This window comes from Plasmodium falciparum, assembly GCF_000002765.6.
Source record: "Plasmodium falciparum 3D7 genome assembly, chromosome: 14".
NCBI classification, from domain to species: Eukaryota; Apicomplexa; class Aconoidasida; order Haemosporida; family Plasmodiidae; genus Plasmodium; species Plasmodium falciparum.
Genome location: NC_037283.1, coordinates 1,359,036 through 1,375,000, shown reverse-complemented (window position 1 = coordinate 1,375,000; position 15,965 = coordinate 1,359,036). Strand labels below are relative to the sequence as shown.

At 17.7% G+C, this 15,965-nt stretch overlaps 5 protein-coding genes across 5 annotated transcripts; 2 read left to right on the top strand and 3 right to left on the bottom strand.

Moving 5' to 3' along the window:
• Positions 1-403: 403 nt before the first annotated feature.
• On the bottom strand, positions 404-2,098 carry PF3D7_1434300 (Hsp70/Hsp90 organizing protein; the record flags this gene model as incomplete). The annotated part of the gene is made up of 1 exon (XM_001348462.1): positions 404-2,098. The coding sequence occupies one exon, from the start codon at positions 2,096-2,098 to the stop codon at positions 404-406; it is 1,695 nt and encodes a 564-aa protein (XP_001348498.1).
• A 3,106-nt stretch (positions 2,099-5,204) lies between these two features.
• PF3D7_1434200 (calmodulin) lies at positions 5,205-6,186 on the top strand (the record flags this gene model as incomplete). Its single annotated transcript, XM_001348461.1, has 2 exons — positions 5,205-5,283; positions 5,816-6,186. The coding sequence occupies 2 exons, from the start codon at positions 5,205-5,207 to the stop codon at positions 6,184-6,186; spliced, it is 450 nt and encodes a 149-aa protein (XP_001348497.1).
• Positions 6,187-6,798: 612 nt separating this feature from the next.
• On the bottom strand, positions 6,799-8,022 carry PF3D7_1434100 (queuine tRNA-ribosyltransferase, putative; the record flags this gene model as incomplete). The annotated part of the gene is made up of 1 exon (XM_001348460.1): positions 6,799-8,022. The coding sequence occupies one exon, from the start codon at positions 8,020-8,022 to the stop codon at positions 6,799-6,801; it is 1,224 nt and encodes a 407-aa protein (XP_001348496.1).
• Positions 8,023-8,887: 865 nt separating this feature from the next.
• Positions 8,888-10,252, top strand: PF3D7_1434000 (CCR4-associated factor 16, putative; the record flags this gene model as incomplete). Its single annotated transcript, XM_001348459.2, has 6 exons — positions 8,888-9,064; positions 9,188-9,287; positions 9,421-9,655; positions 9,768-9,914; positions 10,013-10,101; positions 10,227-10,252. The coding sequence occupies 6 exons, from the start codon at positions 8,888-8,890 to the stop codon at positions 10,250-10,252; spliced, it is 774 nt and encodes a 257-aa protein (XP_001348495.2).
• Positions 10,253-10,442: 190 nt separating this feature from the next.
• Positions 10,443-14,999, bottom strand: PF3D7_1433900 (protein kinase, putative; the record flags this gene model as incomplete). Its single annotated transcript, XM_001348458.1, has 1 exon — positions 10,443-14,999. The coding sequence occupies one exon, from the start codon at positions 14,997-14,999 to the stop codon at positions 10,443-10,445; it is 4,557 nt and encodes a 1,518-aa protein (XP_001348494.1).
• Positions 15,000-15,965: the final 966 nt, after the last annotated feature.

The window sequence follows — 15,965 nt, the reverse complement described above, 5'->3', positions numbered from 1 at the left end:
AAATATTTCATATACATACATAAAATACGATAAAAGAAAGAAAAAAAAAACGTATATTTAAAAAGGAAGGTATTAAAAATGTAAAATATATGTTGAACATTTAACAAAATATACCAAATTGTTTAGACATATGTAAAAATAAAAAAAAAAAAGAACAATATATATATATATATATATATATATATATAACAAGTTGTGATAATAATTAATACACGCACAAGGTTCCTTTAGAACAAATGACACCATAATTTATTTAATTTTTTTTTTTTTTTTTTTTTATTATTATTCATATGTTAACATTGGTACATCCTTGAGTTTTTATACATTCATATGTTTGATGTTTTTTTTTTTTTTTTCTTCTATTTATTTATTTATTTATTTATTATTATTTTATTTTTTTTTTTTATCGTACCTTCAATATTCCAGCAGCTATCAACTTTTGTAGTCCATTAAATATTTTTGGATCCTTTATATACTCCGATATAGAGTTAGGATTTTCATTTAATTTTTGTAGAATGATTTGAAATTGTGGGTCTGAAATAATTTGTTGTATTTCTGGATCAGCCATTGATTTTTTAAATTGTTCTTCATCAACTTTTTCCGATTTGGACATTTCATCTATTTTGAATGCACATCTTTGATATCCTTCTAAACATTCTTTATTATTTGGATCTAGTTCTAGACCTTTATTATATGCTTGTAAAGCTTTATAATAATCTTTCATAAAGAAATGGAGATTACCTTTTCGACTATAGGCTTTAACAAATGTAGGATCTAATTCGATTGCTTTCATAACATCTTCTAATGCTGATGGATATTCTATTAATTTGGTTAATGCTGCTGCTCTGTTTGAATATAATTTAGCATCATTTGGATTTCTTCTTATGGCTTCATCATATTCTTTTTTAGCATTTGGAAAATCATTATTTTTAAAATATTCATTTCCTTTATTTTTATGTTCCTCAGCTTTATCTGGATCGATATATGCTTCTTTTTCTTCTTTTTCTTTTCTTCTTTCTAATTCTTTTAAAGCATTTCTTGTAGCTCTATTATTATCTTCTACTAATGATTTTCTATAAGCTTCAATTGCCAAATCATATTTTTTCATATTAATATAACTAATAGCTAATCTATTATATAATTTGGCAACTTGTATAAATTCTGCTTTGAAATTATATCTATTTTCTATTGCATATAAACATGTTTCTACAGCTTTATCATAATTTTTCATTTCTATATGTACAGCTGCTTTATTATAATGATACATTATATCATTTGGATTTATTTGTATTGCTTCTTCATATTCTTTTAATGCTTCATCAAATTTTTTTTGTTTATAGAATTCATTACCTTTTAATTTATGTTCATCACCTTGTATTTGTTCAGGAGTACGGTTTTGTTTTTTCATTTCTTCTTCTTCTTTTTTTTTCCTTTCTTCTTCTTCTTTTTTCTTTCTTCTTTCTTCTTCTTCTCTTTGTTGTCTTTGTCTTTCTTCTGCATCATTTCCTTCTCCCGTAAATTTAAAACCGAAAAATTTCTCTACACCTTCACTAATTTTAGGATGACATGTGGAAAGTATAATACGTATATTCATAGGGTTACTATTAATAGATTTTATGGTATTCAATAACTCATGTGGATAGTTACTATTTTCTTCTTTATAAGATTTTAATTGTGGATCATTCTCAATAATATTATTTAAATGAGCAATTAATTGTGCATTTTCTAACATATTTTCATTCCTTACTTTAGATAATGCATCTTGTAATGATTTATTATTTGGATCAATTTTTAAACCTTCTAAGTAGGTCTTCTCAGCATTTGATAATTGTCTCAATCCATGTTCTGCACACCCTTTCCTAATATACCCTTTAGGCCAATCCTTTTTTATACTAATACATTTATTTGCGCTCTCTAAAGCTTCATAAAATCTACCTAAACTAGCAAATGCCCCTGATAAATTCGAATATAGTACATGATCTAAAGGATCATTTGTTATAGCATCACTAAAATATTTTACGGCTTCTTCATATTTTCCTTCTTGAAAGCACTTATTTCCTAATTCTTTTAATCTCTGAGCTTCTTCTTTGTTAACCATTTTGTAAAAAAAATTAAAATATATTTATATAATATTATTTTATTTTATTATATATTATATTATTTTTATTTTTATTTTTTTTTTTTTTCTCTACAAAATTTATCTATTGGTTTATTATAAAAATATCTATTTCTAATAATAAATAATTAAGATATCAATTTATAGAAACAAAATATATACTTGTATAATTTTATTTTTTTATATAAATCATTACATATATAATTATACAATATTTTTTCTAAGAGATAATTATATATTAATATATATAAAAAAAGGTGTTTTTTTTTTTTTTTTTTTTTTTATTTTTATTTTTATTTTATGGTAATATTTTATTTTCCTTATTTTATAAATTATATTAGTTTATATGTGATTAATTTTATATATTATCAATTTATATATTTTTAAATGCTTACTTAATTATCTTTTTTTTTTTTTTTTTTTTTTTTTTTCCCCTCTTTTTATATTTATTTAATTTTTGAAAAAATTGATATATATATAAATATATATATGTAATATTTATTTTTTTTTTTAAATATTACTATTTATAAATATTATAATAATACTATATACAAAACTATATGTATATTGAACCTTTTAAATTATGTTGTTTTTTTTGTTTTTATTTTTATATAATAAATAAATATATATATATATAACATATTATATAATATAATATATTTTTTTTATACTATAATAAATTATATATATATATATATATATATATATAGTGTAAAATATATGGTATTATATAATATATTTTATATCAAAAGAAAAACATATATTCTTAATATATTTATATGTTAACATATTAATTTTATAGATCATATATTATTTATGTACTTATTTATAATAATATAGGTTTAATGATATTATTTTTTTACTTTTTAATTATTTTTTTATTTTTATTTTTACTTTTATTTACTCACTAAAATATGATTATAATATATTCTTATATCATATTATATGAATTTATATAATTTACCACTTTCAAAAAATTAATTTTTTATATATATATATAATATTATATAAAGCACATATAGGAATATATTGCTTTTTATATAAATAAGTATACCCTAAGAAAAATATATTAGAATATTTAATTAATATATTATATTATTTATTTATATTTTACGTACATCTATAGTAAATCAAATAAATTTTTTTTTAAATATTCCTTATATTAACGAAAAAAAAAAAAAAAATTTAAAGGAATATATATTATATATATATATATATATATATATATATAATATATTTATGTGTTAATTATCCCTTCGCATATAATATGTGCACATTTATGTAACGTACAAAATATAATATGTTAAATAATCTATACATTTTCCTATATTTTCATATATACCTATTATAAATTTTTGTTGTATGCCTAAAAAAAAAATGTGTTATGATTTTTATTTAATTTTTTCTTTTTTTTTTTTTCACTAAGATTAATATTTAAAAGCAAATGAAAAAGAAAATTACACATATTTATGATATATTTCTCATTAATATAATTCTATGGTCGAATATTTTATTTTTCCATACTTGCATTAATAAAACAAATATACTTATATTAAATATTTATACTATTAGGAATATCTTATTTTTTTTATAATATATATCTTTTAAGATTATATTAAACCATGTAGTACCTTGAATAAATATTATGATATATATATATATATATATTTATATATTGCTTAATATTATTTTATCTTAATTTCCTACATAAATATATAATATAAAGGTTTCAAAGGGAAATAAGTATATAATTTATTTGTATTTTTTTTTTTTTTTTTTCCATAAAAATTGTATGAGGTTTAAAATACTTATATCATGATTATAAAATGTTAGCATATATATATATATTATATATATATATTTATTTTTTCCTTTCTACCTATTTTATAATAGCCTTATGTCTATTCATATATTTATGTATTTATAACCTTTGATTAATTCACTATATATATATATATATATAATTACTTTTTTTTTATTTTAAATCCAAAAGTGTAAAACGTGCAATAAATAAAAAAGAAAAATTTATAAAGATAAAAAAAAATATTAGAATATTTCAAATGAATTCACATACTACATAAAACAGGAAATATTATTTATAACAAGAGAAAAGGCAGAAACAAAATAAATTATAATAAAAAACACATTTTTTTATATTTGTATGAATATATTTTTTGTTATGCCTAAAAAAAAATAGGATTATCATATTTTTATATAAAATGTAAGGATTTCAAAATATATATAATTTTTTAAAATAACAAAAAGGGAACATTTTTTTTTTTTTTTTTAACATTTTCATGCCACGTTGACAAGAATTTTTAAAAAATCCATTAAATTAAAAATAACTTTTTTATTTATTTAAATAAGATATTCAAATAAGGATATTTATTAATTAGCTCGCAAATGGCCAAATAAGAAATATAATATAATATATTATTATATATATTATATATATATATATATATAAATATATTTATAATAATAATATAAATAAAGTATATGAAAATACAAAATGTTATTATGTATATATAATATATAATATATAATATTATATATGTAATAAATCAAAAAGAATATATAAATATTATATATATATATATATATATAATATATATATATATACATGTAGTAGTATTAAACAATGTATAATATATATAAATAATATATTTATATATTTCATTTCAATTTTAATTTTTTTTGTTTTTTTTTTTTTCTTTTTGTCATATTTAAAAAAAATTATATTCATATAAGTTATGCATTTTTTATAAACATTATTCAATATATGTATAATATAATATATATATATATATTAATGTATTATTCCAATGTGCATGATAAAAGAAAAAAATAATATTTATAAAAAAAAAGAAAAATAAAACAAAAAAAGAAAAAAAAAAAAAAAAAAAAAAAAATACAAAAATAAATAATATAATTTATAATTATATATTCTTGTCACAATAAAAATATATATATATATATATATTTATAATATGTATATTTTAAACTAGAAAAGGAATAACTAATATTTTATTTATTATCATTCAAGATTTATATTTTATAATAATAAATACCTAATAGAAATATATCAATGGCAGACAAGTTAACAGAAGAACAAATTTCGGAATTCAAAGAAGCCTTTAGTTTGTTTGATAAAGATGGAGATGGAAGTAAATCATAAAAAAGAAAGAAAAAAATGAACATATTATATATATATATATATATATATATATATTTATATATTTAAACATTGTTTATAATATGTAATTGTTCCTTTTCTTTTTAACAATTTCATATTTTAATGATTTAATATTCCTATTGAATCTTTTTATTTCTTATGTATATATGAAATTTATATAAAAATTATATTATATATTACCTGAACAGTTCATAAAAATATATATATATATATATATATATACTTTTTTGGCTGTAAAACGTGAACAAAAAAAAATATTATGAACAATTCAGACAAATTAAATGAAAATGAAAGAAAAAATTAAAACGTTATAAAAATGTTATGTCCAAATAGCCAAAAATATAAATCATATTGATGTAGTACATATAAAAATATACATATATATATATATATATATATATATATATATATATATATATATATATATCAATACATACAGTTCTTATTTTATATTATATTATATTATATTATATTATATTATATTTTTTTATTTTTCTCATTAGCTATAACAACTAAGGAGTTAGGAACGGTCATGAGATCTTTAGGACAAAATCCAACTGAAGCAGAATTGCAAGATATGATTAATGAAATTGATACAGATGGGAACGGAACGATCGATTTTCCCGAATTTCTAACCTTAATGGCAAGAAAATTAAAAGATACGGACACTGAAGAAGAATTAATTGAAGCCTTCCGAGTTTTTGATAGAGATGGTGATGGATATATAAGTGCAGATGAACTAAGGCATGTCATGACAAATTTGGGAGAAAAATTAACAAATGAAGAAGTTGATGAAATGATAAGAGAAGCTGATATTGATGGTGATGGACAAATTAATTATGAAGAGTTTGTTAAAATGATGATAGCCAAATGATTTTTAAATATGCAGAATAAAATAAATAAGTAAATATCATACGTTTATATGTATATATATATATATATATTTGAGACGTATATTTTATATATGCATTATATATACATTCGTATAAATATACGTGCATGTAACTTTTTCTATATTATTATTATTTTTTTTATATTTATTATCATTTTTTTTTTTTTCTTATGTATTTTTAATATATATATATATATATTTATTTATTTATTTATTTATTAGTAGATAATTTTTTTTATCTTGTTTTAACTGAAATAATTCTAAATTTTCTTAAATGCAGGAACAAAATATAAACGGTTTATGGTTTTATTTATTTATATTATATATATGAAAAATACAATTTTTGTTCCATTTACACATAAATGTCACACAAAAGAGAAATAACATAAATGTTTATATTTTTTTTAACCTGCCAATTTTTAAGAAGCATAAAATGTTATATTTTTACCAAAAAAAAAAAAAAAATAAATAAATAAATAAATGAAATATAATAAAAATATAATTAAAATATAATAATAATAATAAATAAATGTAAGGCACATTTTTAAAAGACAATATTTATAAGTCCATTTAACATTATTATTTGAGCGTACATTACTCCTCTTTTTTATTAAGTTCATTCTTTTCTATAAACCAATTAATATAAGATAAAAAGTTATTTTCTTTAATATGTAATTGAATTTCCTGAAAAAATGATCTGTAGATATATAAATTATGATAGGTGAGTATAACATGTGCTGTTAATTCATGACATTTTAATAAATGGTGTATGTATGATTTGGATTCTTTTCTTGGAGAATTGCATGTTATAGTAGAGTGATCTAAAACATATTTGGGATTATTCAGATCAATAATAAAATTAACATCGTTTTTAAAATCTAAAAGATTAATATCATATATATTATCATTATTTTTATCTTGTAGATTATATTCATTTCCGTCTTGTAAATTATCCATTTTTAAATTCATATTTATAGCTTTTCCGTTTTTTGCCAAATAATATGGGAAATTAGGTTCTATAACATCTATCCCATGATAAATGGCGTGTAAAATTTCTATAGGGTTTCCATTACTGAGTTGTATAAATTTTAATTTATTATTTGGTAATATATTTAAAATATTTTTGAAAGCGTTAGTACGAGTTTCATTTGATTCGTCATATCCTAATCCACTTAATAATATTCCATCAATAATTGAATCATATTTATTTATCGTTTCTGTAATTACAGTATCAATATCTACTGTACATGGTATTGATAAAATACATAAAGAATTAGATAAATTTGTATTTTTTATAATTTGTACTTTTTCTAAGAATTCATTCATTAGGTTTATTATCCTATTTTTCTTTTTTTTACCAACTTGTTCATTTATTTTTATTTCTTCACAAGGGATACAAAAAATGTCAGGTTCAAATATTTTTAAACATTTAATATAATCGTCTATAGAAAATACAGCCGTAGAATTATCATATTTTAAACTAATAAATTTATGTACATTTATATTATAATCATCTACTAAAACGTTTCGTATATTTAAATATCTATAGCTATCTTGGAAATCACAAAATTCATGTAAATAATGTCCAGATACTTCATTTGTTTTATTGGATGAAAAATATTCCTTTACTTTTTCAAAAACATCTAGGTTATTATAAATTTCAAGTAATGAGCAATTTATAATAAATTTTTTATCTATTTTTCTTAAAAGTTCTAAATTAATATATTCCGGTGTTATGTTATTTGTCAATATTGTGTATGTCGGTGTTTCTATATCCTTAACATTTTTTACACGATAGTTACACGATACAACTTTCATTTTAAAAAAATAAAATAAAATAAATATATATATATATATTATACAAATTTATAAATATATTTATATTATACGAATTTATAAATATATTTATATTGTTATTATAATACAAATATTACATATTTTATTTTATTATTTTATTATATTATTATTTTATTATATTATTTTGGTTAAAATTTGTTCCTCATTTAAACTATTTGCAACAATTTTTCTCTTTTAAAAAAGAAAGAAAATATTAATGTTATATTTAAAATTATTTATAATTATGAAAATAAAACAACACGTAGGCTAATTTTTCTTTTTCGTTTTTACCATTCTACAACATTGTAAAATGTAATTTATAACAAATTATTAGGATGTAATGAAAATATTTTATTAAATGGTAATATATATAAATTATGTAGAATATAGGTTCAAAAAAAAAAAAAAAAAAAAAAAAAAAAAAAAAAAAGAAAAAGAATTTCTCCATATAATAAATAAATAAATAAATATATATATATATATATATATAATATTACCTTATAATAGATGAATGCATATATAATATATATATATAATAAATATGACAAGTTTATATATATATATATAATTTATATACGTTACTTTACTTGTTTATAAGTGACTCTCCTTTTTTAATTTATCATTAAATTTTAGTTTCAAAATATTTTTTTATTATCCATTCTATTTTATTCTTCAGAAAAAAAAAAAAAAAAAAAAAAAAAAAACATACATACATACAAACAAACATATATATATATATATATTTTTTCTTTTATATCCAATTTGAATATAATTTTATATGTTATAAAAAAAAATATGCTTATATCTAACTAAATAGTTTATTGTTCCTCCTAAAATTATATAAAAAATGAACGAAATAGTAATTAATAATTTAAATTATAATTACTATAATGGAATACAAAGAACACGTATTAAGGCTTTACAAAATGTCAACTTATGTTTTGAAAGGGGTATGAGGATATTGGTTTGTGGAAAAAATGGTGCAGGAAAAAGTACATTATTGAGTATCATAGCAGGAAAAAAGGTAAAAATGATTAAGAAAATAAAGAGTAACACATATATATATATATATATATATATATATATATATATATTTATGTATATATATATTTGTGCTTTTATTTTATTTTATTTTATTTTTATATAGTTGATTAAGGAAAACGAAGTACTAATATTTAATAAACAGGCTTTTCACGACACGGACATATCTAATAAAATAGGTTATGTTGGAGAATGGTGGAGTGAAGGTAGATAAAAATAAATATAAACAAATAATTGAACATATATATAAATATATATATATATATATTTATGTGTATATATATGTATGTGTGTATATATCTATGTATAAATGTTTACTCCTTTTTAAATCCCTTTTAGAGTATGCCATGAACATTAGCATAAAAGATTTCTGCTTCAATTATGAATATACTAAAAGATACAAAAATTTATTAAAATTATTCGAACTAGACGAAAATAAAATTATATCAAATCTTTCCAAAGGTGAAAGAAAAAAGGTTCAAATCATGGTTAATATAATTGTGAGAAAAGATATTTATATATTTGATGAGGCTACTGAATCTCTGGATTTGGTATCAAGGAAATTATTACTAGAGTAAAAAAAAAAAAAATAAAAAAAAAAAAAAAAATAAATAAATAAATATATATATATATATATATATATCAAATGTACTTACCTTATTTTACTTTCGTTATGTATTTATTAGATTTTTAAAGAAAGAATGCATAAAATATAATAGCATTGTTATATACTCAACGCATATTTTTGATCATATGGATAAATGGTCTACTCACGTTCTCTATCTTTCTGAAGGAATAGTTACCTTTTTTTCCAACATTTATAATATTACAAAGTACTATAAACAAATGTTGATAAAATATAAATATAAATAAATATATATATATGTATATTTTTTTTTTTTTTTTTTTTTTTTTTTTTTTTTTTTGATAGTCTTGAGAATTATTCTTCCTTGGCGGAATACATTTGTGACCACATGGTGGAGGAAATTAAAAAAAAGGAAAATGTCGATAAATTGGACGGTACATAAAAATATTAATAAATAAATAAATAAATACACATATGTATAAATACATAAATATATACATATTATGTATATGTATATTATGTATACATTTGTATATCTTCCATTTCATTTTTTTGTTAGATCTCCTCTTAATCGATTCAGATTAAATAAAGAAAAATGTATAAGGTAGAACATTTGATTGTTTCCTTAGTTATATAAATAATTGTATAGACAAATCATATAAGCATCATATTACATGAGTTAATCAAAATGTGTAAATACCTTACTATAAATATAGAGTCGCATATAATAAATTGATTTGATTCATTTTTTTTTTTTTTTTTTTTTTTTTTTTATTTATTCAACTTGATTTAAGATTTGCAATACAATTTGGTGCTTCCTTAATATATTCATGTATAAATTATACAAGGCATATGTTTGTCTTCTTAAATCGTTTAAGGATTTTCTGTTTTTTATATTAAAATTGATTGTATTATATAATAAATATTTTATATACTTAAAATGTTGATCTATATTATTATTTATAATATTCTTAAGTAAATCTTTTCTTTTATATAATTTTATATATAAAAAGTTAGATAGATTGAATACTTGTTTTTTTGTTATCATTTCATATAATAATAATCCAAGTAACCATATATCAGTCAAAAAAATTTTTTTTTTTTTTTTTTTTAAAATATATAAATTTTTTAATTTTCTTTTCATCTTAAAGATTAAATGTTGTACATAATTAAATGGATATATAGATTTTTTCCTTTTTTTTTTGTAAAAGACATAAAAGAGTAATTTGCTTTTTTGTTTTTCTCTACATTTAATAAATATTTTACATTTCCTAATATGATTTTTATTATTTTGAATTATATTATTTATTTTATTCTTACTCTTTATTCTTTTGTTATTGGACAGATTAGATTTATATTTATTTATATTTTTATGAGTATTAATCAAAAGTTCAGGGGCAGAAAAAATTTCATTTCCTCTATTTGTTCTTAAGAAGATAAAATCAGTATTGTTAAAAAAAAATTTACATTCTCCAAAATCGTATATATTAACAGAAGGTACGTATAAATGTTGATCATCATGTTTACATTTTTTTATTGGTTCATTATATATATGATTCATATGTTGCTTGTTTATATTGTTTATGGTAAGAATTGGTTTATTCCTAATCATTTGATCTTTATGATGATATATATAATCTGTATTAGTAGAAATAAAAGAATCTAATAAAAATTTCTTATTATAATTTATCATAATATTATTTGTGTTAATATCAAAATGAGCAATTCCTTTTTTATGTATATTTTTCAATTTATCCATAATTTGAATAAAAAGGTGTAGAATAAATAAAACATATGTATATTTTATACATTTTATATGGGATATTTTTTTTAATAAATCATAATATAGGATTCTATATTTGTGTTTACACAAATTTATATGATACAAATATGATTTATTAAATATATAAGGTTTATTATTAGATAAATATATATAAATATTTTTTTTCATTTTTTTTTTTTTTTTTTTTTTTTTAATATCATTTATATTTTTAAAAGATACAAATCCATTAACTACATTTTTTAATTGTACCCTTTTTAATTGTTTAATATAATTATCATGTTGTTTATTTATGAATTCTTTTAAGCTAGATATATAATAATGCATTAATATGTAATATGAGAAATCATATTTATTATCCTCATCATTTAATATAAGTCCATAATTACGTATCTTATTATTTTTTATATTATTATATACTTTATTTAAAATTACTAGTGCCTTTATTTCATTATATATATTTCTGAATATATAATTCTGGTTCATATTTTCTGGAACATTTATAAATTTTACAACACATGTATTCTGTTTTGTTTTTATATTCGAAGGATAATGACATAGATATATTTTCCCATAGGCCCCTTGTCCTACTTTTTTTTGTATCATAAAATGTTTAGAAAATTTTGATTTGTTGTAAATATTTATGGATAAATTATATAATATATGTAAATGTAGACTACTTTTATTATTTATTATGTTCTTGATTTTGTTTTTTATTTTATTTTTTATTTTTTTATTGATAAAAACAAAAGTTTGTACAATGTTCATAATGTTTACATCTTCTACTTTTTTGAAATCTTTGAAAAACGAAAAATTATCCTGCAATGTTTTAATATGTTTATATATAATTATTTTTAATTTTTTTGATGTAAATAATTTTTCCTCTAACTTGCTGTATAATATTTTATTATGATAATTATCATCATAATAATTTTCATTGAAATACAGAAAATTGATGTCCTTTTTATTATAAGATGTTATTAAGGAAATTATAAGATATATAATCCATTCGAATATAACGTCATCATTTATTTGTGTAGAAAAAAAGGATGAAACGATTTTTTCTTCATTCATATGAAGGTTGGAATGGTTCATACACAAGGGAGTTTTCATTTTTTTTTTCCTTGTATTTAAAATATAATGAGTGTAATTTTTTTTTTTTTTTTTTTTTTTGTTTTTTTCTTTTACATTTTTGTTTAAATAATCGACAACCATTTTGGTAGAAAATAACGTTGGATATATGATATTCCTTTTAAAAGAGAAAATACAATGTGTACATTTAAAAATCGTTTTAAAAAAAAAATCCTTTTTTGTTTTATTTTTATAATAATATTCTTTATCATTATTTTCTTTTACATTACTTTTTTTTTGTAACATATCTTCAATCTTTTTTAACTTCAAAGAAGGTATTCCTAAGGTTGTACTTTTTTTATTATATGTAATATGTGAATTATTTTTTTCTTTTTCATACAACCTTCGAATATTATAATTTTGCTTCCTCTGTTTTTTTAGTTCAATACAATAATTAGGGTAGTTATTTTGTTTGGATATGATAATTTGATTAATGCAATATAAAAAATATGTTAACAAATTTATTTTATAAAAATAGAATTGTGCAAATAAATTCTTCCTTTGCGATATTAAAAAAAGGATTTGTATATAAGTCTTTATAAAATGTAGTGTAATATTAGTTTTTCTGTTTATTGAATATAATAATATAAATAAGACAAAATATTTATGAATCAAATGTACAAAAAATGAATTTTTTTGAGATAATAAGGAAATATTTTTTTTATATTTAGCATATTTTGTACATTTCAAACATTTTTTACATTTCAAACATTTTTTACATTTCACACATTTCATACATTTCAAACATTTTTTACATTTCATACATTTCACACATTTTTTACATTTCATAATATAATAATTGTCTTTCTTTTTCTTTGGATACCATTCATTATCCTTTTTGTATAATTCAAGGAAATGCTCGTATATTTTATAATATAAATATAACAAAAGTATGGTATACTTATTTTGTTTATTCTTCAAATTATGTTTATAATATGTTCTATCCACAATATTAACATTTGTATAATTATAATAATTATTATTATTTATTATATTATATATAATAGTACGAGAAAATCTATAGGAATTAAATTCTTCCTTTTTATTATAACGTTTACTATTAAGAATAAAAAACAACTCAAAATATAGATATAATTTTTTTTTTGAAAGAAGAAATATAAATTGTTCATATATTATATGACAAATATGTAATACCTTTAAATAATATTTCCTTTTTATCATACTTTTATTATTATAATAATAATTATTATTATTTAATATATCTTTCCTTTTGACTGTTGTAAAAAAAAAAGGATGAGCACTTTGGAAACTATAAATTTTGATTATTTTTAAAATCTTTAAAATAAAAAGGAGCAATATATATTTTCGATACATTGTAAGAGAAATAGTGTGTTCTTTTTCATTACATATAACGTTATATAAACTAACCAAAAAGTGTATATTTTTGATTATTTTGTAAATCCAAACAAAACAAATAATACGTTTATAATTTTTATATTTTAATTTTTCTCTCTCATTCATATAATTTTTTCTTGATAAAAATAAAAAAAATGAAATATGTCTCGTGTCTTTTCTTTTATAAGTACATATTTGTTTTGAAGAAAATATGAAAGAACCATAATTATCATCACCTATAATTTTTAAGAGGAGATATATTTTTTTGGTATCATATGTATATTTATGTAAACATACATATAATAACCAAATATATATATAAAATATTTCATTTATAATAAATATAAATAATAAATAATTTTTCATAAACATATATTCATCTGTTAATTTATTAGAACTCTTCATATTCTTAAAATATAAAAACAAAAAATTTTTTATTGAGCATTTCTTTCGCTTACTATTATAACTTTTAATAATAATATCATTATTATTATTATCATTATTATTGTTATATTTTATGTAAACATATCTTATTATATATATTGAAAAATATTTATAAAATATATTCATCAAATTTTTTAACAAAAAAAGATATCTTATGGTAGGATTAAAATTTCCTTTTTTATTCATAATGATTAAAAACAGTTTTTTAATTATTACATATAAGGACTGAATGTATTTCATTTTTTTCTTATTTCTAAATAATTTATAAAAACTTGAAGGGATGTTATTATATATTCCTCTTCTTTTTACATTTCCAATATAAATGTTTCTCTTCCTTTGGTAATCATTTTTTGAACAATCTAAATATAATAATTTTTTTGTTCTTTTATTATTCAACAAATATGAATCATTTTTTTTAATTCTTGTTTTCTTTATTTTGGACGTTTTAAATAAATAACTATATATATAATTAAATATATTTCGTTCAAAAAATAAATCCTTGTCATTTCCATTGGTAATAAAAATATTTTTTAGACAATCCTTCTTTTTATATATAAAATTGATCAATATATGTTCTAATAGTTGCTCGTCCTTATATTTGAAAAAAAAAGCGTTTTCCATCTTTTAAAGAGATATTCATTTTATTTTATTAACACATATTATAAATATATTATAACATATAATAATGCAAACTATTATTATAAGCATTTACTCATTTTTTCATTTTTTTTTCCCTACATATTTTTTTAAGTATATATTTCGCATTTTCTTTTCTATCAATGGATATAAGTTCTTTTTATATTATATCATAAAAAAAAAAAAAAATAAAAAATTAATAAAATTTATAAAGATACTATATATTTTTTATTTCCTTAATGATACCTTCATAATGATTTGTTTCATTTTAATAACAAAAAAAAAAAAGAAAAAAAAAATTATATATAAAATATATATATATATATATATATATATATAATAATTTCATTTTTTTTGGTCTACACCTTTTTTTTTATACTACACTTTTTTTTTTTTTTTTTTTTTCTTTTTTTAAATAAAATTTATCCTATTTTGTTATGATCTTCCAAAAAAAAAAAACTTGATGCACAAATTATAAGAATATACATTTTAAGGCACCCCCAAAAGTTCATAATATATTATATATATATATATATATATATATATTAATTTTTTATTATGTTCATTTTTAATGTTAAAAAATTTTCTTTATCTTTATTTATCACTTCTAAGACATTTAACAATATTGAAAAAAAGAAATATCTGTTCATGATTTATTATTTTTTATATTACATAAATTCTTTATATATTATTATAATATATAAATATATTTTTTATATAATATGATAAAATATTATATATTATTATAACAAATTAAAAAGTATTGTGTACTCATCTTTTCATAAAATATAAATACGTACACATTTCAATATTATTATAGCATTATTATTATTATTATTTCTTTCTTCTTTTTTTTTTTTTTTTCTTTTTTGAGGAATATAACATATATATATATATATATATATATATATATAATAAAAAATATATATTTACATACTTTTTGACAAATAA